Here is a 24,423-nt window from a genome sequence, read left to right as displayed (position 1 = left end):
TCCACTGGGGACCCCCTGCAGGCGTTTGCATCCGTGTTTCAGGAGGGGATATCCTCTCACTTGTCTCTGTGTAGTGCTTATTAGAGAATCGTATGCTTAGGACAAGAAAAGGCGCAGCGGGCAGAGGAGGAGAATGGAGTTCGGCACTCTTAGCACCCGTCCTTGCTGCTGATGTTTGGCTGGGAAATTTCATGTTGCATTTTGAGGGGCCCTTCTCCAAAAGATAGCATATTATTAAAGTGTATGTGTGTGTGTGTATATGTATGTCTATAGTCAATATATTATTACTACATATTCATTTAAATATGTGTGTACATGTGCATGGTTAATAATGAGAGCTCAGTCATTTTAACTGTATATTTAAGCTCACCCTGTTAAAAATTAAAGTAAAATGATGATAATTAGGCTTGCAGTGTTATGTATCGTACTTAGCTGTGTAATCTCTAAATGTTTAAAATTTCATTCATGTGAGCTCTTGATTGTCGATTGCTAAGTGGACTGGGGTACTGACCGAGGCCAGATACTGAAATTCGTGGTACCTCCCTGCTCTTTCAACCAGAGCAGACCCAGTTCTAACTTTGAAAACTTCAGTTGAAAAGCAGTAATATGAGCTACTAATATTTCCTACCATGGACAGCATTTAGAGGAAGTATTTTATGCAACACGTACATTCCTCCCGTGTTCATGCATTTATTCAACAGCCCTTCCCCGTGCCCTTCAGGTGTGTAAGGCATTGTCTGGATGCTGCAGGGGAAGCACCGTGGAAAACACAAACCTTCGCCCCCCCAGAAAAAGCCTTGAAACCGCACAGCGGTAGGAAAGGAGCCACAGGGGCACTGGAAACACCGTGGTGAACTAGAAAAGAAGATTGTGCAGCGTGTTAGGTCGTGATCATCTGAGACCGAGCTCTCCCGTCATCTCCCGAGGCCTAATTCGTAGGGGATGGCGGTGCTGCATGCTGGGTGTTCCAGATGTGGGGTTCAAGTTCAGTGTGTGATACTGTCAGAGGAGGGCTGCCTGAATTCTCTCTGTACTGAGGCCTAACTTATAAAAGCTGTGCCTGATTATTTTCCTGTGCACAGCTGTTCCTTACCAAGGCAGCGGTGGGCGGTGGTCTGGCACACCCATGTTATGGATAGGATGTGGGCCACAGAAGCAGGGGCCCAGGTTCAAGTTCTGGCCTGACTGTTCGCAAGCAGCCACACTCTGGGCAAGTCCCTTAGCCTCACTGAGCTCTCACTCAGCTATAAAATGCAACCAATAATAGTGTCTATTCCAAGGGGTTACTCTGAGGATTGAAGACATGGGTAAGACCCGTGTGTGAAGTGCTTGGCACATAAGATGTATGCTTCCTTCATTTTAAGTAACCGCGTTCGGCAGGAGTTAATATGCCCAGGACCCTCTATGGGAGGGGTACTCATTCTAACCCCAGAGCCTTAGTCTCGGTTAATTCTCTGGTGTTGGGAACCAACGCCCTCATTGGGAGGGTGCCCAGCATTGCCTCACAGCCCTGGCGGGTGTTTGGGGTCCTTGCCTGCAGACAGTGGGAGCCTGGCTTAGCATGAAGGTCCTGGGGTCTGGAAGAGAGTAAGACAAGGGGTATCTGTGCTAAGGAGAAGCCCGGCCCAAGTGCAAGTGTGGCTCATGAAATACAACTTATTATATGGATAAGTGGTTCTCTTGGGAACTGCGGTGGTGGTGGGGTCAAGGGGTGGAGTTCAGGGAGGATTTGGATTTGGGCCAGGAGCTGCCCCTGGAAAGTATTGGCTTTACAAAAGGAGAGCTCTGCTCAGCTGTGTGAGGACACATGCCAGCCACAAGTCTTGACCAAAGTGACTTTAAAAAAAAAGTGGAGAAAAATCGACAGCAGAATTTTAGCATGTCAGTAGAGGTTCAGATGCCAAAAGGCTACCTTGAGTGGCATTTTTGCTTGTTAGTGTGTCCTTCACAGCATTGAACTTGGTCAGGAGTTCATATTGGAAAACATACTAACTAGTACGTTTGCTGCTCTCCGAGCGTGTCAGCGGGAGGTGGCCGTGTCAGATGGAGCCGGCCCACTTCTCCTGCAAACAGGCACTTTATATGTTGGAAATAAATAGTGGGCATATTTTTGACTGTGCGGTGGTAGTCATCCAGGAATGATAAGTGTGTGTGTGTCTGTCTGCCTGTCTGCTGCTTGCACCCAGACACCCTGCAGCCGTGGGCCTTTGCCTTCTCCGCATGTAAAGCCTGTAAACGAAACCAAAGGCCCTGGGAAAAGGGTAAAGAGGGCGGCAGAAAGGAGCGTTGTCTGTTGTGGAAAAGCCTGCCACTGGCTGAATCTTAGAGAAACGTTGGTGGATCTTATTCTCCTGACTATATTAATAGAACAGAGCGCTGATCCCAGGGCGGAGGGTCCCTCCTCTGTGTCAGAAATAAATTTCAGTTTGTGCTGGGGCTTCTGTCACAAGATCAGACATTTACATCTGATTCTAAGAAATGGTAGGTTAGGGGAAGAGGAAAAAGCAAACATCTGTCCTACAGGTTAGCCTTTAAATTATACTGTTTTTATTTTGTCATGGGACACCCGGCTTTTAACTCGCTGGTGAAGTCTGTGAGGCTGGGATTTTGCATCTATTTTTATCCCATCCACTCTACCCCGGGTCCAGAATGAGGTTGCTCCTTTCCTCACAGAGCTCCTAGCCACTGTCAGCCCGGACCCTGGGAGCTGGCAAGTTGGACCCGCTCTTCCTTGACTGGGGACAGGAAAGGTGCCCAGGAGAGGGACCCAGGGGGGATCATTCAGGAGAAGGCAACAGCAGATGGTAGGGAAGCTGGACTTGCACCAAACTGAGTGTCAGTGCAGAGTGAGCCTCGGACAACGGCAGCTGCCCCTGTGCCAGAGCACAGGACAGACCAGGCAGGCCAGGCAGGGCGGCGTCTCCGAGACAGAGCGGGACGAGGACAGGATCCGCCGGGCACAGACTCTTCCCTGGCTCTCCACGTCAGCATGAGCAGAGGTCAGGGTGCTGAGCCCCAGGCACACCAGCCTATCAGAATTCATGAGAGGTTCTTTCTCAAGTGAAATTCTGAAGAGTTAAAGGATGAATTTGGACAGTGATGGAATGGATGACATCATCAGTCAAGAATCCCCATTGGACATGGAGGGGAATTATAAGAAGGTAAGGGGGGGAGAGTTCTTTTGTTTGTGAACAATTGGGCCATTTTTCTGACTGGGAGAAAGATCACCCTTGAGAAGTGGCCAAATTCCACACTCGGTGGCCCTTGCCATAATATATTCAGGAAAGCTGCAATGCACAGAACTGAATGCATTACGCTGAGAGAGTTCTCCTTTCTGCTTTTCCCAGCTTGTATTCATTAGTATATTTTATCAGTAACTGGAATACACATGTTGTTATTATGAAGTTGCAAAATTCTATTACACATTTAGTTGCTAGGCAGGCTTTTTATGTAAAGGAAAATTTTTCAAAATTACTGACATGTTAATAGTTCACCTGCAATTAAAAATTGCTAGAGTGTTTAACATATCTTTCTAATTTTGACTTTTTTTAACCATAAAAAATACTAAGTTTTACTAAGAGAAGTGTGGGCTTTTAAAACATTAATATAGTATCTACTAATTCTCTGCTTGTCTTTTCTTTTGAAAGTCAGTAAATATATTTTTGGAATGTTTTATATGGTAGTGGTCTGGTAATAAGAGACCTAAGTAAAAATAGCTGCAGTTATATGGGTGAGGTCATGAAATTAAACTACAAGTATATGCTTGTCTGTCCACAGAAGGCTAAACACATACTGTGTGCTTCCCCCTATTATTTCCCATAAGTCAAATGCGGGTCACAGCACAGCGCAGGAGGAAAAACAAGGGCCCTTCTGCGTACCAGGGACCTGGAAAGGAAAACCTCTCTTGCTTCAGAGGCAAATATCAGTTATCACAGACTCCTAAAACAGTAAAACTTGGTGTCAAATTTTTGATCTGATCAAAAATGTCACTAACTTCCCCTCCTCCAGAGTGAGATACAGAAAGAAGCTTCTATCGAAGTAGATTCTCACATCTAATACTGTAAAGTATGGCGGTCTATATCTTACATGCATAATCGCGTGTGAGGGGCTATTTAAGTATATACTGTGTTCCTTAGAGCAGTCCACAGTAATTGATGTTCTTTCTCCAGAAACTGAAGCTTAAACATGTAAAAGAAATTTAAACGACCTGCCATGTTGCCCTGCCTGTATTTTGTCCCTTGTGATCCCCAAAGAGGGAACGAGCGCTCGGTGACAAGTGCACCGAGTCCTGAAACCCCAACACCTCTCAGCTGTCCCCTCCTCCCAGAAATGGGTGTGCAAAAGGCGCTGGGACACTCAGCAGTCAGAGTCGGTGACGCACCCAACCCAGAAGGACAAGCTCACAGTTCTCCCTGCTGCGTTCAGTGCCAGAGGCGGTCACATAGTTTCTCAGCTAGAAAAGTGCAGGTCGGTTTGCACTGAGGAAAAGTGAACGATGTGCCACTTCTCGTACAGTAACAATAAAGTAATGAGCACTGGAGTTTCACATCCCGCACAACCTGAGAGAGCCCGGAATGGGTGAGCAGTGATAACGGGGCAACCTGATACAGCTCTGACTAAAGCCACGAACTTGAAAGGCTGCAGTGGCTGTAAAACATCGACAACAACAGTACAGAGATGCATTGTGTAACCCATTATCTAACTGAGGCAGTGGAATGTGGTTTCAGGAGATACCATGTCCAGTAGGTGAGTACAAAGACCACTAGAGGAGGCGTCCAGGTGACTGGGACGCCAGAGGTCACTTCCTGTTGTCCTGGACCCTACACGTGAGAGTTTCTCTTGTTGTTTCAGCTTTGTAACTGCCTTTCTCAGGCAAGTGCTTTCAAATGCATGCATATCATGTTTACTGTGAAGGCTTCATTATGTTAAAAAATACTAGTCATAATTTCCTTAAGAATGACTAGTGAGACAGGGCGACATATGTGTGCTTTCTTCAAAATACAAAGGACAGGAAATCACTTTTCCTAATTGGAATCTTCTTTTTCTGAGTTTTTTCCTCGAATGTTTTCATTCCACTGTTGGGTTGACTAAGTAGAAAATTAAATGAAATGCCATAAAGCAATGGTCTGCAGGCTCTTTTGACCTTGTACCCATTAAGTATAATGTTTTTGAGCCTGTGCCTCTGATATACATATATTTTGTTCATAAGTCACATGCACATAACACTGTAAAAATATATGTGCATGAAACATACACACAAATAGATATTTTTGAGTACGTGTTTAAAATACAAAGAGTTTCAATAATGTCTTCTTCCACCTCTTCTCGCTATGAGGTCAGTTGTCAAAAGCAATTGGAAAATTGGAATCCCCCTGTCTGGATACGACAGAATTCCCTGTACCAGTTGTACTAATAAATACCACATGCGTATAGGGATTATTTTACAAGGTTGTTATGCAGTCAGGCAAACGGCCTTCAGGGGAAAGGTCACTTTCCAATAGCGAAAATTAGATTCCACCCGGGCAAAGGAAGGAAAAGAGTGTGCATCTGTTCTTTTTCCTTGGGGAAGGCCCCAATGGAAAGAAAGAGGCCTCATTAAGGACTGCTGGTTAATTCAGTAGTGCTGACACTGCTCGGCAGAACTCGGATCTCGGGGTTTAGGAAGGAAAGCCTGCACCTTGGCAGATCCGAGGTGTGTATCTTCACTCTGCAATTGCCTTGCCTCGCCCTGAGCGGCCTCTGGCCCTCTGGTAAAGACCCGTGTACTCACCTGAGTATCTTTAGGACCAAGCACCGAGCATGTCTACGTCCTGATCTAACAGCCATCACTTAACAAGAACCCTCCCATGGTCCCAGCATTGCGTTCAGGGCCAGGGCCAGGGTCAGGGTCAGGGAAGGGAGACTGGGCTTCCCTAAGGAGCTGACAATCTGAATGGGGGAAGGGGACCGCACAGGCAAATAAGCTGATGTGGATGGTGCTGCCTGGAAAAATGTGCAGCTAGCTCGTGTGAACCTAGAAAACATGCAGCCTGTGCCATCTCAGAGCCCAGAAAGACCCAGATTGCACTGGTGGCAAGAAAGGAAATCTAGAACATTTAACATGGAATTCGGCAGAACCTGGCTCCCATGGCGTCCCAGAGCAGAGCAGAGCCAGGGAAGTGGGTCTTGCCCTCTGCTCTCAGGCTGTTCCTCGCAGAGAAAGGAGCTGCGGGTGGGCCGTGTGTGGCCCAGGCCGGGAAGGCCTTGCTTTGTTCCTCCAAGGTGCTATCTCCAGTGTTGTGCATCCAATTATAGCAAAAGATTAGGGAGGAGCCCGTGAAAAAATTAAAAGGCTGGAAGGAACAATATTTAAAGTGAAGCCACAGCTGCGCCTCATGTTTTTTTTAAAAGGTGAATGGGAATGACTGCTTGAGATAAACTGCAATAAACAGGAACACAGAATGCCAGCTGCCGTTCCAGACAAGAGCTCTGCCCTCCCCACTCAATTACCGAGGAAAAGCAGCCGTCGACCTCCATTAACCCTCACGTCTTCCTGCCTGTAAGGGCTGAATGCGCTGGATGGGACTCCGTCAGGTTACTGAACCCTGGAGCCCAGCCCCGCTTTGGCCACCTGGGGACAATCTCTTCTGCTTTCTGAGCCAGGGTCCCCTTTTCTTCCAAGGGAAGGATTGGCCTGCCTGGTCTTAGAGGACAGAAACGCGAGGCCTTGGCTCCTACTTGAGGGGCCTTCCCATCACGTCTCCCTGTTGGTGCCCCTCAGTTCACAGCATGGTCAGGGAGTGGGTTCCAAGTAACTAGGTTTTCTGGTTTATGGCATATGAATTGTACCTCAAAAAGAGAAAATTAGTCACACACACACACACACACACACACATACAGAAAATGTGTGTGCTTTATTTTTCAATTGAAATATAATTCATACACCATAATACATGAGATAAAATTCGTATACCATAAAATTCACCATTTCAAATTTCAGTGGGTTTCAGCGTATGTAAAATGTCATACAAACCACTACTATAATTCGAGGATATTTTCATTACCCTCAAAGAAACACTGTATCTCTCTGCAATTACTCCCAGTTTTCCCCTCCCTATACACTCATTCATCTGTTTTCTGTCCTTATGGATTTGCCTGTTCTGGATATTTCTGGCCATCTTTAGTCCCTTTTTCACTCTTCTCAACAGCTTACCCTGCTCCTACCTTTAATATTAACAGCCACCATTTAATAAGTTTCTTGCTGGGCCAGGTATCATGCCAATTATTTTTTATATAACATTGCATTTAATCCTTAGTACAACCTAAAGATAGGTAGTATTATCCTCTTTTTCAGAAAAAGAAACTGGGGCTTAAAAAAGTTTTTGTAACTTGCACTAGGAAGTATCAGAGTCAGGATGTGAACTTGAGTCTTCTTGACCTCAATTTCCCTGCCCCGGCCTCCCACGCTCCTTTCTGGTCACATGACTATGTCCAGCTCTCCTAGGCCCTGTATCCACCCTGACATGGGAAATTGGAGGCACCAGGATCTGGCAGTTGATTGAGGTTTGACTGTTTCATAACCGTGCAAGAGGCATTTTAGACTTTGTGTTCTGGCAGTGACACTGAATGACTGTGATAGTTTTGCAGACCTTTGAAATGGCGCCTGTTAAAAATAGAGCTCCTGGATCAGTGTGCTGTATGAGAGAGTGATCTCTGTGGGCAGTCATTTGAGAACCAGAAAGAGCCCAAGACGCTCCCTGCAGGTCACATTTGGGACGTGCTACTCCTAAGGAAGGAAAACTTGAGTTTTCACCGGTGTCCCTTTAGGATTGGGTGTTGCAACACTTGTAATTTAGTCACCTTTGTGGATTGCACCTTGGGCTCCTTTACCCTCACCAAGTTCCCGTTCAGCCAGGAAGTGGCCAGGGAAACTTCAGCCCCAGATTAGATGTTTGTTAAATGCCTTTGCTCTGGTCCTTAACAATTAGAGTATTCAAGTGTTAGGGGCTCTGTACAACAGCACTTCTATCTGCCTGCATCTGTTTACATCATCCCTGTAGCATGAGGGTAGGGAATGCAGTCAAGAGGCCAGACCATCCTCAGGGGTAACTAGTAACTGTAAGCAGACCTCTTCATTCTCTGCACTGGCGTCCCAGCACTTCTGGTGTCGGCCAGCTCTCAAGTAAAACATGTTCTAGAGTCTTTTCCCTTGGGTGCTTGTCCTGGAGTTTAGGTGTCCAAAGCTCGGTCTCCCGTGAGCACTGATGCTGAGCAAGTTCTCCGCATTGCCCAACAGTCCAGCCCAACACTGAGCCCAGAGGACTTGATTAGGCACATTGGTTCGAGGATGCAAAGTCAGAAGGTTTCAACAGCCTTTCAGAAAGCCTTTCTGGACTGGTTAGTGTCTGAAATGGGAACCGTCACAAATGCAAACTGAAAAGCCGGTGTCCAGACGCAATATGCACTCAGTGATAGAATGATTCTAATTATTTAACTTACATGCGCACTAATAATCAAAGTCTTCCCAGGGGATGCAGTAAAACGCAAGAACTTGAAATAATCTGCGCCGTACAAATAGTTAATACAGGTGCCATTCAAAAGCATACAATTGATTTTCCTATGAAATGCTGTTCTATATTTTCATCTTGTGACAAACCCATGGTTGTTTCAGTGAGAAAATAATTAGAAAGTCCCACCAGTATATTTAGGTTTTCCTTTTGAGTTTTTGTTTCAAAGAAAATTTGCCTAACAGACAAATACATTGTGTGCTTCTGGTTCCTGATGTTGAAGAGGACTCCTCCGCGGCGGAACGCTGCCTCTAATGCGAGCACAGAGCCGCCTTTCTTACAGCCTGTGCAGAGAAGTGAGAGTGACCACCACTTCCCCACAGGAAGAGCGCTTCTCCACAGGGAGCTCAGAATCCCAGTTGCCTTCCCTGGCGGATGCTGCTAATGGCGATGGTGCCAGATATCACTAGGCAATAGATTGCACTGAAGCCAGGGGATATTAATTGCTTCAAAACAGGCATCCTGGCAAAGCCTTGGCAGAGGCCAGACGGCTGCAAATGAAATCCACCTGGATGCAGAGTCTGGCCATCCACATGGAACAGATTCCTGCTCAGTGCAAGAGGAACCAACTCTGTTTCGTCCAGCTACTTGGTCTGTTCAGCTGGTCAAAGCCTTGGTTCTCCAAGTGTCTGAACCAGTAGCACCTGGGAATTTGTTCGAACTGCACTCTCTCAGCCCCACCCCAGGCCTTCCTTCTGAATCAGAAATATAGTTTATGTTGTTGCACGAGCCCTCCAGTGGTTCTCGTGAATAGTCAAGTTTGAGAGCGACTGGTTTAAAAACCGTGTGACAGGGAGAACTCCACTTGCTGTGTCTGCCCACCTGTGCAGTCCTCCACTTGGCACACCTGTGTCACAGCCACCCCCTGGCTCCCTGAGCTCCTGTGTGGGCCGAGGGAGACACGGGGATCCATCAGCTTCTGGAATAATGCGGCCCCAGTCCTTAGGAAGATTTTCTTCCACGGCCCACTGTTCCCCGTTGGTGGAAAGTGTGGCCCCTGGTCATTCACATGTGCCCCGATGTGTGAGAAGCATCGACCAGGTAACGATTCAGTGGTGTGGAAAGGAGAGTGCTAGAAGTGCTATCTCCCAGGATTAGTAGTGAATTGAGTACTGAGACAGTTAGCATGATAAAGCAAGGACATCTAAAAGCCAGTAAAAGTGAGAAACAAATGGGGCTGGGGTGGAGGGGAAGATTAACGCAAGGCAGAGATGGAAAACAGGAAATTTGGGGGAAGCGGTTTCCTGTCTCCTATTCCCCTTCCCTACACCAAATCCCGTCCAGGCCCAGGGCATTGTTCCTCCAAAGCTCGCTCTGCCTTTAGTCCCACGGCAGCTCTGTGCATGTGCATCCCTTGGGACCCTGAATCTCTAAGCCAGGCTTCTTTACACAGCTTCCTCCGTTGGGGAGTTTCAGGGCCCCCTTCCTCTTCGTCAGACAGGCCCTTTCTGGCTGCACGGGTTTCATCATCTGCACAGCAGACAGAGGAAGCAGCTGTTTGCAGTGTCCTGTGCACCAGCTGGCTTTAGGATTAGGTTTAGGATATTATTTCCTGAAGGACATTCCCAGGAACCCTGACGGCCCTGCAGTTGTCCCCACAGAAATATAGTTTGTCAATTAAATAAATTTTAGAATGCAGAAGGCATTCAATATTCTGTCTATAAATTTACATGCAGATTAGCACGTGAAAGACCAGGTGGCCCTGCCTCAGAGGCCAGAGTCACCACAGTGCTGCTTAGTGAGGTGAACTGGACCAGAGGGACAAAGGCAGGACCGGAGTGGGGGACTTGGGAACAGAATCACTGTGTGAGGGACGTACACACCATGTCCTAAAGAAAGTATGAAAGGGACTCGGGGACATACTAGATTGAGAGATGGACAATATCTACCTAAGCAGAACCTTTTGCTTTTATTTCTTCACCTAACACCTCTCTGTCTTGTCAAGTTTGGGGGGTCCACGGTCTGTGTTCTGAGATAGCAGCTCACCAGGCACCCTCGAAAGCCATTGTGAGTGTTATCTGCCTGGGCACAAGGGGTAGCAGTGGGGAATTCGGGGACAGGTGAAGACGAAAACCACTGGCGGCTGCACAATTGTGCATTTCTACGCACATTCTGCGCTCATTGGTCTCACTCTGCTTTTCTGTCTTGTGGTGACAAGGCACTCCTCCTCCACCCTTGCTGGCAGTATGTACTTCAGGTGTTTTACTTGTGTTTGATGAGGGCATTGCCCACGGCATTTAGGAGTGGACGGGGCTCCGCTTGTCATAACACAGCTAAACAGTGTAGTTTTGAGTCAGCCTCTCCGTCTTCCTGCACACGTCACTGTCCCTCACTCTGGGGCATCTTTGGGCTTCGGGGGTTGAAGGACAGAATTGCGCTGCAGGTTCAAAACACACTCTCTCAGACCTTCCTTCCGATTCAGAGAAAAGTACTTTGAACCTTTCACACTTTACACATACAGACAACCAAAAGGAAAGGAGGTTTTGCCCAGTGAATTTTAAAAGAAAAACTATTTACTGGCCAATTAAATCATAACTACTAGAAAGGTTGGGAGTCACATTTGTTCCAAAAGGAAGATGGAGCAGTGGTGTCTGGGTAAGAATCGGTGTCGGAGCGGCTCGGCTGAGGAGGTGTTCGCGCCGTGAGTGTCCGGTGACCATGAGACCTCCAGGTAGGCTTTGTGGCCCAGGGCGGTCTCCTGACCTCAGGGAGCATCACGTCCATCTCAGGAGAGGCGAAGGTCCCTAATTCTGTGAGTCTCACGTTGTATCCCCAACATGCTGTCCATTATTAGCCTGGACCTTCCTTGTCGGAATAGAAGAACAGAAAGATCTGGCACCAGAAAGATGGGCTTGAATCCTAGCTCTTCTACACCAGGGGGGCAACCTCCCATCACAATCCATTTCCTCACCTTCAAAGCAGAAATTGTTGGAGAATGAGCCAAAACAGTTACCATTTGTGGTAGGTTTATGTTAGCCTGGACCAGGAACTGCTGCTAAGAAATTTATGTAAATTTTCTCATTTAATCCTCCAATGTCAAGTGAGATCCTTTTCCTCTGGACCAGGAAGGGCTTTCCAAACACAAACAAGCACAAAACCATCAAAGACAGGACAGAGGAAACTAGCAATAGACTTAAAACTACATCATAATTCGACTTAATACTCAAAAGCACTAGTACTCTCAATATAAAATTTCCAGAACTCTCAGGCCTTTAAGGAAAAGAAGCAAAGCTAGGAGTAGAGTAGGTCAATTCAGAGAAAAGCAGGTACAGTAACTAAAAAATATTTAAATATGTAATGTCACTGGTAATCAAAGAAATTAAAATAAAACACTACTCCTTGCCTATCAAATTTAAAACAACAGCAGGGGTTTTTTAAGTGAAAGTGCTCAGTGTACGTCAGGATTCGGGAAAAGCTATATCGTCTCCATCGCTGGTGGGCATGTAAATGGGAGCAGCTTTCCTCAGAGGAACGTGACAGAATGTGTCAGGAGCTCAGCAAATGTTTGCACCCAGCTGATCTGGTACTTCCCCTTCAGGCACCTGTCCCGAGGAAGTGATCAGACGTGTGGGCAGGGATGTGTGTAAAAATGCTAACTTTATTTTTAATTGGTTGCAGCCTAAATGGCTAACATAGGATAGAATGATAGACAGCCTTTAAAATTTGTTTTTAAAGAATTTTTATTGAAATGAGGGAAATTCTCAATCCAGTAAGCAATATGATCTCAATTTTATCATAATAAAAAACAGGCACACATAAATAACTAGAAGGAAATATACCAAAATGTTCGCAGTGACCTGTGTTTAAGTGGTGGGGTTGTGGGTGACATTCGTATGCTTTACACTTTTCTTGTTGCATTCAGTGGGACCCAGAGAGAGAGAAGGGGGAAGGTTGTGTGTATAGTCCTCTTTAAACTGTTAACGAAGTAGTTAGGTATGAAGAATTGTAATTAATGTATGGAATTGTTTTTAAGGCCTTCTCCAATGACTATAGCTCTAGTATACCAAGTACATCAGAAAAGATGGGCATGGAATCAAGGGTGTGATCACAGTCACACCTGGGATGGGAGTTTTCTTTAAATAAGACCTCTTTCCGACCCCAGGCCAAGGTCAGACACCAGCATGTTGTCGAACGTGAGTCATTCACACTCCTGTTGTTATCTACTGATTTTATATTTGGGTATCCAGTTCCATCCAACAGTTTTCTGACTGGAGGGCATTGACTGAGAATCTCTTCCATTTATTATATGGATTGAGAAATAGGCTCTCTGACTACATTCAATCTGCATGGCAGATTTGGGGGATTTTGAAATGAATTTATTTTCAATAAAGACGTCAGGTGATGTGGTTCTGTTTTGGCAGGACCATCCTGAGTGCCAGCTCTGCCTTGTTCGGAGAGTGGGTTTCTTTGCTTAAGGATCCCAGCAGTGCAGTCATGAGTGCTTATGAAATGAAAGGCATTCTTGCTTCCTCTACAGCCTCGGGGTTACTTTCTCGGGGCTCAGTGCTATGCTAGCCCAGTAAACAGTATGAAACCAGAATCACATCTGTTACTGTAAAAGTAGTCTTCCACTTTGGGGCTACATTATACGCTAAATTAGGGTTCCCATACCCGATTCCAACATGGGAGAATCCCCCTGACACACATACCCCACCAAACAGTTCTGGGCATGAGCAAGGTGTCCAAGAACTCAACTCAGTTCTGACACTGTGTGCCCAGAGAGAGCCTCCAGTTCCACAGGTTAAGGGTGCAGTCCTACAAGACTCCTCACATAACAGGATCTTACCTGTACTTGTCAGCAGCCAGCTAGACAAGTTCCAATGACCCCCTCCGACATGGAGGTTCCAATGACCCCCTCCGACTCAGAATACCAATTGCAAGGCCAGGTTGTTAACCGACTGGCTCTAAATCAAATGTTCCCTCAACCCCCTCCTTGGGTTCAATTGATGTGCCAGAATGGCTCACAGGACTCAGAGAAACGTGCTAGTTACTAGAACACTGGCTTACTGGAAAAGGATATGACTCAGGAAGAGCCAGATGAAGGGAGGCAGAGGGCATGGGGTGTGGGAAGGGACACAGAGCTTCAGCGCCCTCTCCAGGTGCCCCACTGGGATCACCAACCCGGAGGAAGCTCTCCACACCCAGACCTGGGGGGCAAGACTGAAAGTTCCAACCCTGTTGTGATACATCTGGAGCTCCTGGTAACCAGCCCCCATCCTCAGGTGCTTTCCAAAAAGTCACCTCCTTCACCTAACAGTAGACAACCTGTGTCCTCATCGCTTATAAAATTGCAAGAGTTTTAGGAGCTGTGAGCCAGGGCCTGTGGACAAAAACCACATATTTATGAGAAATAACATTTTGGTCATCTACATGACCAAATATATATTTCTTGTGAATGATAATGTCACACACAAATATCTTTGAGTGTGACATAGTTCCCTTACTGGGGTGTCCAACCTTTTGGTGTCTCTGGGCCACACTGGAAGAAGAATTGTCTTGGGCCACACATTAAATACATTGTGACATGTAATCACAAAAAAACCTCATAATGTTTTAAGTAAATTTACGGTTTTGTGTTGGGTCACATTCATAGCCATCCTGGGCTGCACGCGGCCCATGGGCCACAGGTTGGACACCCCTGCTTATTAATCAGCACATCCCCAAATCGGGGGATGGATGAATGGATGCACAGACAGACACACACATAGATATACTTGCTAAGTGTGAAAGTTGAAAAATGCTTATAGTGTCCAAAGACTAAATAATGTTAAGAGAAAAGGAGAATAGAGATGAGCTTTCCTTGAATTAGAAGGTCTCAAACCGATCGAAACTAAATATCCGGTCCTAGAGCCTAAGGCTGTGTATTTCACACATGACCTTAGCCAGGAGGCTGGGAGGCAATGGGAATGTGAATTTTAGTCTCTACTGGAAATTCCGACGCAGCCTGTTCAAGCTGGCAGTTGGGAGCCCGTGGCTTAGCGGTACTGCTGTGTCATGTATTTAGTCTGCTGTCCACCTGTGGCTGTGGAGCTCTTCAGGTGCAGCTAGTGTGGCTGAGGAAATGAAATTGTATTTTAATTAATTTTTCACTTGAATGCAAATAGCCGCCTGTGACTACTATTATGTTAGATAACCTGCAGTACACCACTCTTCACTTGGGGGTGAAATGAAGCCATTGTTCAGCCACCCTTCCAACAGGTGCATTCTGTCGCTGTGATGCAGTGAGACGCAGACCTTTCACTGTACGTTCTGGGTCCTGGTAGGAGCAGACGTGGCTCCAGAACCTCCTCCCGGGAGGATCCAGGAGCCATCCTGCCTTCCGGAGCCACCCCCAGTCATGCGAACTGTGTTTTGTAACCTAATTTGCTCAGCATAATCTTCAGCCCCCTGCTCAGAGCGTAAAACGATGCTCCTCACAGCCTTCATCATCCCCACACAACAGCCAACCAAAACCTCCTCACCCCAGGATTTCGAAGTCATGTTTGTTTTCGTAGCTGTTTTATTTTTAACTAAGGAAATCATTCATAATCTTCTCTCCTGTTGTTTAAAGGGTTTAAAAGTTCAGCATGGTGAATTTTTATGGGACTTTTATGGGAAGCCAAGTGTTGTAAACATACCCAAATTATCTCAGTAGTGTCGTTTACCAGATCCTTTCCTGTGCACGCCGACCTGACTTCCCTTCACAATATGAAACAGATGGGTTCAATTAGAATCCTCCATCTAGCCCAGGCAATATGGTGGGGCTTCTCATATTCTAAACCTGGTAAGGTCGTTGCAACTCTTGAACAGAAACAATAGTCCCCATAAGACTGAGAACTTGGTGGCAGCAGAGGCTACGTCTGTCCGTCCGGGGCTCTGTTCCAGCGTCAGTAGTGTGGCATCTGCCATCTCATCGAGGTTCAGTGCATGCGGCCTGAATGAATTCCTGTCTTTGCCATAGAGAAAGCGGGCTGAAGGGATGATAGGAGGAAGAGAAAGACAGCATTCGGGGAAAGGCCACATTTGGGATGAAAGCAACTTGATTTGGGACAAAATGCTTGCCCTCCACAGCTTTCCTCTGTCATATTGAGCAGGTGAGAAGAAGGTTATAGCTCCAGGAAACCCGGTTCTGCCCTGGCGAAGATTGTTTAGTACCTCAGGAGGTGATTCCCAGACTGAGAATCATGAAGGACCCTGAAGGCTTGAAATCGCTTGCAGAGGTGGAACCAGGGGAGACTGGGTTACGTCCAGCTCTTAATAATTCCAGTGCCCTTTGCTGTGGCCCACGTAGTTATTTTTCATCTCATGTTCCAGTACAAAGAAACCTAACAGTTAGACCGCCCGTGGTTGTGATGTTTTCTGCCCGCTTATCGGCATTTTTTATTTTCCTGAAATTTTAGGCACAGAAAAATGAGAGAGAGTCTATCCGACAGAAGTTGGCACTCGGCAGCTTCTTTGATGATGGCCCAGGAATTTATACCAGCTGTAGCAAAAGCGGGAAGCCAAGCCTTTCCTCTCGGTGAGTGTTCTTTTGCATTGATTTTCTGATATATGTACCTAATGGATTTTGACATCTGACTACACGTTTAATAAAAGATATCCTTTAAATCCTTGAGTATTTTTTTTTCATAATACTACCACCTTTATTTGGATTCTGGGCAGACCTCACCCCGTTTGTTGGGTTGGGTTTTTTGAGTTTTAGTTTTGGCCTTTTTTTTGGCCCATTTGCCCAGCTATGTGAGGTCAGGTTTTCTATATTTGATTTTTTTTCTAGACACTGTTCTGATTTTGTATGGTGATGAGGGAATCAAGGCTCACTCCGCAACAAGCTGGATGACGCCTGGAGAAGTGTGGCAGACCACCAGATTTCCCGTTAAGCACCCCCAAAGCATCCAGCATCACCTCCCCCATATATCTGACTGCAGTGAAAATGGCAACTGAGAAATACAGTTCCCGCTCTGATTATTTACCATTTGTTACAGTACCAAGCTTAACCTGTCCTCCAGATGGCTTTTCTTCATCTTAATTTATTTCAAGATATCATTGCTCATTTATCAATATTTCAGTATATCATTGGCTATTTACATAGCTTCCAATTCCAATGAAACTATATTAAAATTATCATTTTACCCAGCAAATAAGGCTGTTGATGCGAGGTTCTCGAATGTTATTATGTGTGTGAAACACCTGGGGATTTTGTCAGCCTGCTGATGCTGATGCTGAGTCATTAGGCTTGGGTGAGGCTTAAGACTATATTTCTAACAAGCTTTCAGCTGAGGTCTGGGCTGCCAGTCCATGGGTCACACTTTGCTTAGTGAGGCAATCTGAAAAATTAACTATTATGCATATAGCTATTCCAAGTGATTAAAACACATAGAACTTTGTTGTTAATAACGACGGAGGTAGCTGAAGACCCATCAGCATTCTCTTGATGCCCCCCCAAATGTCCACTTCTGGTCGGAACACGTGCACCTTCCTTCGGGCTCCGTGAGAGTAAATGCTCCGTGTATCAATGCTAGGTGTATATATACCGTGTAAGGCTGGGTGTGGGAAGACATGAGATAGTGTTTATGAATTCATTCTGCCATCCACCCTTGCTTTCACATGCAGCTTGGAATGAGGCACTTTAATATCTATTTTTATATCTATCTGGCTTTCCGTAAGTCTTGTATTTTACTTCAGTTCTGATGCTTAGAGATTTATTTAAAGCAGCAAAAATCAGAAAGCACACACACACACTTGCGTATGTGTGTATTTAGGGTCAGGACAGGAGCTGCTGTTTGGCCATGCAGAGCTGGGCGTCTCTTCCTCAGTTCCCTCGCTCTTTTCCTGTGGCGTTCCAGAGCTGGACGGTCAGCCCTGCCCTTCGCTGTAGCAGCACCTGCTTGCCCTCCCGGTGGGATGTGGCAGGAAGAGCTCTGGCCTGGGCCCCTGGAGACCTGAGGGTTAGTTCTCGTGAGCCTCTGATTTTGAGGCTTGATTAGTTTATGTAGTTTGATCATGCCTCAGTTTCCTCATTTTCATAAAATGAGAGGATTGAACCCTATAGGCTTACAGGTTTCTGCTACTGCTCTCTAATATTCCCCAAAGCACCGAAAAGTTTTCTTCTAGAAATTCCATTTCTCTGCTCAGCAATATCATATCTGTGGGGTCCAAATGGGAGGTTTTTGGTTTTTAAACCAAAGTTAGCTAGATAAATAGATATAGGTAGATACAGTATACACACACATATACACATACATACATATGGCTGCGAAAGTGAAATGGAATTAATAATAACTACGAGGTATGTAATAACATGAAATACAAATAACAGTTTCTGTCCAATCCCTGTCTATTTTTGTCCCACTCTCCAGAAACTTTGAATTCCTTAGCTGTTTCTTCTGGTATTTACCTACATATCTCTAAGTAAAATGTTTGTCTTCTTAGCATTTACTTTTAAATGACCTTCTTTTGACCACCTACTGTAGAAATGTGGGCTTTAACTTTCTTTTGCAGCTATCTCACAGACATATCTATGTACTCCAGACCCTGTTCTCTGTTCTCTTCATAGTTATTTCACAATCTGGGGGCAAATAACTGTTCAGTGTTTCCATTATCAAGGGCATATATTATTCATACTAAACCAGGTCACAGACTATGATTGCTTGAGAAATTTTTTTGGCTTGACTTTAAATTGCCCCATTTTCCCTTTTGCTGGTCTGTGATTTCAACTGCTACATAATATTTTACTACATGAATATAGTCAGTTTCTTCTGCCACTGTCCTGATGATGGGCATTGAGTTTTTCCAAAGGTTTTGCTCTTGTAAATATTACTGCTTATAAATGTGCTTGTTTGTATATGTCTTTTGCTCTCTGTGTGCAAGAGTTTCTCTTTGATTCTGCCGAGGAGTGGAATTACTAGGAAAAATACATGAATGCTCACATTTAGAAGATAATGCCAGTCTGTTTCCTTTTTTTAAGATTTTAATTTTTTTAAGTTTTATTGATTATTGCTATTACAGTTGTCTAATTTTTTTCCTCCTTTATTCCCCTCCACCTTGTACCCCCTTTCCCACCATCATCCCCCCACCTTAGTTCATGTCCATGGGTCGTACATATAAGTTCTTTGGCTTCTCCATTTCCCATACTATTCTTAACCTCCCCCTGTCTATTTTGTACCTACCATTTATGTTTCTTATTCCCTGTACCTCTTTTTCCCACTCTCCCCCTCCACCACCCCACTTTGCTGATAACCCTCCATGCAATCTCTATTTCTGTGAATCTGTTCCTGTTCTATATGTTTCCTTAGTTCATTTTTGTTTTTGTTTTTTTAGGTTCAGTTGTTGATAGTTGTGAGTTTATTGTCGTTTTACTGTTCATAGTTTTTATTTTATTTTTCTTAGATAAATCCTTTTTAACATTTCATATAACAAGGGCTTGGTGATGATGAACTTCCTTAATTTAGCCTTATCTGGGAAGCACTTTACCTGCCCTCCCATTCTAAATGATACCTTTGCTGGATAGAGTAATCTTGGATGTAGGTCCTTGTCTTTCATGACTTGGAATACTTCTTTCCAGCCCCTTCTTGCATGTAAGGTCTCTTTTGAGAAGTCCAGCTGACAGTCTGATGGGAATTTCTTTGTAGGTAACTGTCTCCTTTTCTCTTGCTGCTTCTAGGATTCTCTTCTCATCTTTAATCTTGGGTAATGTAATTACAATGTGCCTTGGTGTATGGTTCCTTGGGTCCAACTTCTTTGGGACCCTCTGAGCTTCCTGGATTTCCTGGAAGTCTATTTTTTTTTGCCAGATTTGGAAAGTTCTCCTTCATTATGTTTTCAAATAAGTTTTCAATGTCTTGTTCTTCCTTGTCTCCTTCTGGCATCCCTATGATTCTGATGTTGGAATGTTTGAAGTTATTCCAGGGGTTCCTAAGCTACCCCTCATTTTTAAAAATTCTTCCTTCATCATTCCGTTCTGGTTGAATGTTTATATCTTCTTTCTTGTCCAAACCGTTAATTTGAGTTCTGGTTTCCTTCTCTTCACTGTTGGTTTCCTCTACATTTTCCTTTATTTCACTTTTCATAGCCTTCTCTTTTTCTTCTATTTTGTGACCATACTCAACCAATTCTGTGAGCATCCTGATTACCAGTTTTTTGAACTCTGCATCTGATAGGTAGGCTATCTCTTCATTGAATAGTTATATTTTTTCTGGAGCTTTGATCTGTTCTTTCATTTGGGCCATATTTTTTGTCTTGGCACACCTGTTACGTAGTAAGGGGCAGAGCCTTAGGTATTCGCCAGAGCGGGGCAACCCACTTTGCTATGTTGTGACAGCTAATGTGGGGGAGGGATCTGAGAAGGAACGGTGCTGCTTATTCTTCTCTCTGCTGGATTTCAGTCACCACTTCTGCTACCCGCAAGCAAATTGGGTCCTTCTGGTGCTAATGTCCAGGTAGGTGGTTTTGTGTACATTCCAGGACCCTGTGGGTCTCCCCATGAACTCTCCTGTGAGGCTGGGAGTTTCTCCCACTGCAATGCCCACAGGTGTTTTCAATGAGAGGTTTGAGGCTTTATTTCCTGCACTTGAACCTTGGGTTATGCGGTCTGTCCTACTCCCCAGTTGTTCCTCTCAGTTTATCCACATGTGGGTTAATGTGGGACCACCACTCTGCCAGCTGCTGCCTCACCTGGTATCCTAGCCGAAGCCTTGCACAAATCCTCTCTGCCTGGATGCTGGTCTCCGTACCCCCTACCGGTCTGGATGAATGTTTCTTTTTTAACTCCATAGGTGTTGGACTTCCATACGGTTCAATTTCCTGGCAATTTTTGTTTTTAAATTTGTTCTTGTCCTTCTTTTGGTTGTGCAAGGAAGCACAATGTATCTACCTATGCCTCCATCTTGGCCAAAAGTGAGATATTTTTAGAGAGAAAGTAAGGAAGAGAGAAAGAGGGAGAAAAACATCAGTGTATGGTTGGCTCTCGTGTGCCCCCTACTGGGGACCTGGCTCACAACCCAGGCATGTGCCTTGACTGGGAATCAATCTGGTGATCCTTTGATTCTCAGGCCATCACTCAATCCACTGAGCCACACCAGTGAGGGCTAATCTTTTTTCCAAAATGGTTATAACAAGTTTCATACTACGAGCAGTGTTTTCAGAGAGCCCACGGATCTATAACCTTTCTAACACTTAATAGTGCCAATCTATTTTAAACTTTTATTAATTGAATGGTATAATATAGTGTTACTTTGTGTTTATTAGCCATCCTTGGTTCCTCATCTGTGAAATGTCTATTTGAATCTTATGGATTCTCTTCTTTTTTAAAATTGATTTAAGACAGTTGTGTAGTCATGATACTAATCCTTAACATGCTGTATATATTGCAGGTACCTTTGCCAGATTATAGCTTGTCTTTCCAGTTCTTCAATGTGTCTTTTATGACCACAAAATCTTCCTCTACCCCAAGATCCACAAGACATTAACCTAAATGTCCTATGAGTTGAAAGAGTCGGTTGTTTTTTTAAAGTCTGTAATAAATCAGAAGTTGGTTTCTTGATATGGTATGAGGAGAAATCTAATCTTATCATTTTCCATAGACATGATTTTTTTCATCATATTTATTAAACAATCCCTCTTTTACTCACCTATTTGAGCACTTCTGTATATAGCAGACATTAACTGGAATACATTCTATTTCATTGACTAGCGTTTCTATTCCCACATCAATACCAGACAGTCTTAATTACTAGAGGTTCAAAATAAGTCCTGATATCTGAACAAGTCCCTCTTCTTACTCTTTTTCTTCAGAAAAACACTGCCTGTTCTTTTTTATTTTATATTTATTCTTCTGTGTATTTTTATTCTGTATAAATTTAAAATCATCTAATCAAGTTTAGCAAAATATTCTCTTAGGATTTTGAGTGGAATTTCATTGGATCTATAGATTAATTTAGGGGAAGAATTAGATTTTCACTATATTAATCCTTTGATCCATGTATATGGCCCATCCCCCCTTTATTTAGATTTTATTAAATATTTCTTAAGGTTTTGTAATTTCAGCTTAATGTACATCCTTTCTTATATTTATTTCTAGATATTTGATATTCTGGTTTTATCTTAAATTCTCTTTAGTGATCCTTTCTCATTTGCTGCTGGTGACCAGAAATGCATCTAACTTTGGGCCCTGGTCTTCTGCCCAGTGTCTGTGTTATTGTCATTCCTGTTACTTCTAATAAAGGTGCCTCTCCAGTCTCTGAGATTTTTAAACAATATCATCTGCAAAAAAATAGCAGCTTTATTTTTTTTCTTCACAATCCTCATGTTTCTGGTTGTTTTATTACACTGAGTAGGTAGGTACACTAATACACTGAGGATTAAAAATGGTACTCGTTGGAGTCCTTAGCTTAATTCTCATATTGAATGGAATGCTTCTAATGTTTCCCCATTTAGGGTGATGTTAAATTTATGTTTTCTTTAATGTTCCTCTTAGTGAGATTAATGATATTCCCTTCTATTCATAATTTATAAATAATTTTATCATGAATAAGTATTTATTACATTTTTCTCCATTTGTTGAGGTGATTATATAATTTACTGTATTAAGCTAGTAATTAATTGATGAATTACATTCATAGATCTTTGAAATATTGAACAATCTTTACATTCCTATAAAACCAAAATTGGTTGAGGGTATTGGATTTTATTTATAATATTTTGTTTAGGATTGTTCCATTTCTGCTCATGAGTGACATGAGTCTGTTATGTTCTTTTCTCATAATATTTTTCTCTGGTTTTAGTATCAGGGTTATGTTGGCTTAAAATTGAACTGGATATTATTTCCTCTTTCTTATTGTCTAAGAAAAGTCTGCATAATGTTGAAATGATCTATGTTTTCACCTGTGTGATCATCTGAGCCTGGTATTTACTTTGCATATTTACTTCAACGTCTTTCATTTCCTGTATGGTTATAAGATTGTACACATTTTTTATTTCTTGAATCAGTTCTGATGAGTTATATTTTTCTAAGAATGTGCCCATTTTGTTTATGTTTTGAAAATTTGGGTTATGATATTTTCTCATCTCATAAAAGGTATCAATTTTAGTATTGTTTAAAATGTTTTCTTCTGATTTCTATACTGTCCATGACTTTTTCTGATTTTATTTTTTTGTTTTGATTTCTGTCTACTAATAATTAAACGTAAAACTCAAAAAGCTGTTTAATAAACTCTCTGGTTGGGGCTTGGTGGCATATATTGTCTTCTCAAGAGACCTTCTCTGACCACCCAGTTAAATGCTAAACACCCAACATACCGATCGCTTTCTCTCCTCTTACCCTGCCTATCCTGTTACCCTGATTTGGTTTTCTTTGTGATTCCTATCTCTACCTGATATCTGTTTTTTGTCTTTCTCCAGTACTTATATCCCAGCACTTGGAATATAAGTTCCAAGTAAGCACATCTGTTTTGTTCACCACCATAACTATTGCCTAAAATAGCACCTAGTACATAGTCAGTCACTAAATAGTTGAATTAATGCATGGTGAACTTGGCTTTAGAATGGTCAGATAGAAGCACAGCCATTTCTAAGGAGCATCCAATTAAAACCACCTAAAACTATCCTTTTTCTTGAGCTGTCCGTTGTCACAGAGAACTCTCCCACCTCACCCAAAAGAGTTTTAAGCCAGGTTACCAGTGTTTTAAGACTCTAGTAAGGGGAGGGTTGAAGGTTCAGCATGTAGAATTTCCCTTAATTCTCTTGGGCCAGTAAGGCCCTTTATTGCCGCTCTAGCTGTGCCTTACTGTGCCCCAGTCCAGAGCTCCTTCGATTCAGCATCTGCAGATGATGCTTCAGCTGCTGGAGAGGGGGAAGGGGGGCAGTGGTATGTGTCGGGTGTTGTCAGATACCTCTCATCCATCACCTACATTTTATCTTCCAAAATTTGTCAAGCTCTCTTGTGTGCTGTTGTCTTCCATTTTCTTTGTCTATGTAGGATTATACCTTTTCTCTTTAATATTATTTTAGTAGTAGTTCAGAAACAGATTAGATTAACTACAGCTGTGTTCAGGATGCCATATTTAAGTAGAAGTCTCATGAAGGTTTTAATTTTTTCTTCAATTACAGTTTACATTCAGTATTATTCTGTATTACTTTCAGGTGTACAGCATAGTGGTTACTCAATCACGTGATTTACAGAGTGGTCACCCCAGTATTTCAAGTACCCACTTGGCACCATACATAGTTACTACGATATTATTGACTGTTTTTCCTATGCTGTACTTCACATCCCTGTGACTGTTCTCTAACTGCCAATTTGGACTTCTCCGTCCCCTCACCTTTTTCACCCAGTGCCGCAACGTTCCTTCCTGCTGTTGACCATCAGTCTGTTCTGTTCTCTGTATCTGTGACTATTTTTGTTTATTTTGTTCTTTACATGCCACATATAAGTGAAGTGATAAAAGAAATATCTTCTGAAGCAAAATCCTATGCAGAAACCCTGTAAACCACAGCCGTCCTCCTCCGGTTCAGGAGGACTGAAGGGACTGGGACGACAGTGCCCAGAAAATGCCCCCCACCCCAGTCATTTCCCACCCGTGCCCCTCTCCACCCCTCCCCTGCCAGCCTCCAGAGCCCACCTGAAACCCTCCTGGCAGAGCAAAACTTGGAAATCACTGAGTCATCTACCCCCTTTGGAGACACGAAGATCTGAACACATGTATTTCACAGTAGCTCAGAACAAGCTACACTTGTTGACTCGACATAAGGAAGATTATTTATATCCTGTTCCCTCAGATGTTTTCATCTCCACATGCTGGGATGAGATCATCCTCTGTGAGAACACGGTGACTTTTTGGATGCTTCTTAAGATGATGATTAATAATGACACTTAATGTTTCTAAGAAATATCTCTTTATTGCCA

General features: G+C 43.7%; 1 protein-coding gene across 9 annotated transcripts in view; it reads left to right on the top strand.

The window, feature by feature from the left end:
* Positions 1-24,423, top strand: part of LOC119035119 (schwannomin-interacting protein 1) — a 643,607-nt gene that overhangs the window by 598,930 nt on the left and 20,254 nt on the right. For 6 of the 9 annotated variants that reach the window (XM_037126366.2, XM_037126368.2, XM_037126367.2 and 3 more), the window contains one exon: positions 15,926-16,044. In XM_037126366.2, the coding sequence (XP_036982261.1) occupies positions 15,926-16,044 (119 nt within the window). Of the gene's footprint in view, positions 1-2,639; positions 3,162-15,925; positions 16,049-16,299; positions 16,655-24,423 lie in introns of those variants that run through there. The other 3 variants (XM_053657556.1, XM_037126370.2, XM_053657557.1) reach the window with 3 other exon arrangements.

The sequence above is a fragment of the Artibeus jamaicensis genome, unplaced genomic scaffold, assembly GCF_021234435.1.
Source record: "Artibeus jamaicensis isolate MK-2021 breed Jamaican fruit bat unplaced genomic scaffold, CSHL_Jam_final scaffold_474, whole genome shotgun sequence".
In the NCBI taxonomy this organism is placed as follows: domain Eukaryota; kingdom Metazoa; phylum Chordata; class Mammalia; order Chiroptera; family Phyllostomidae; genus Artibeus; species Artibeus jamaicensis.
This window is presented reverse-complemented; position numbering and strand designations above follow the sequence as displayed.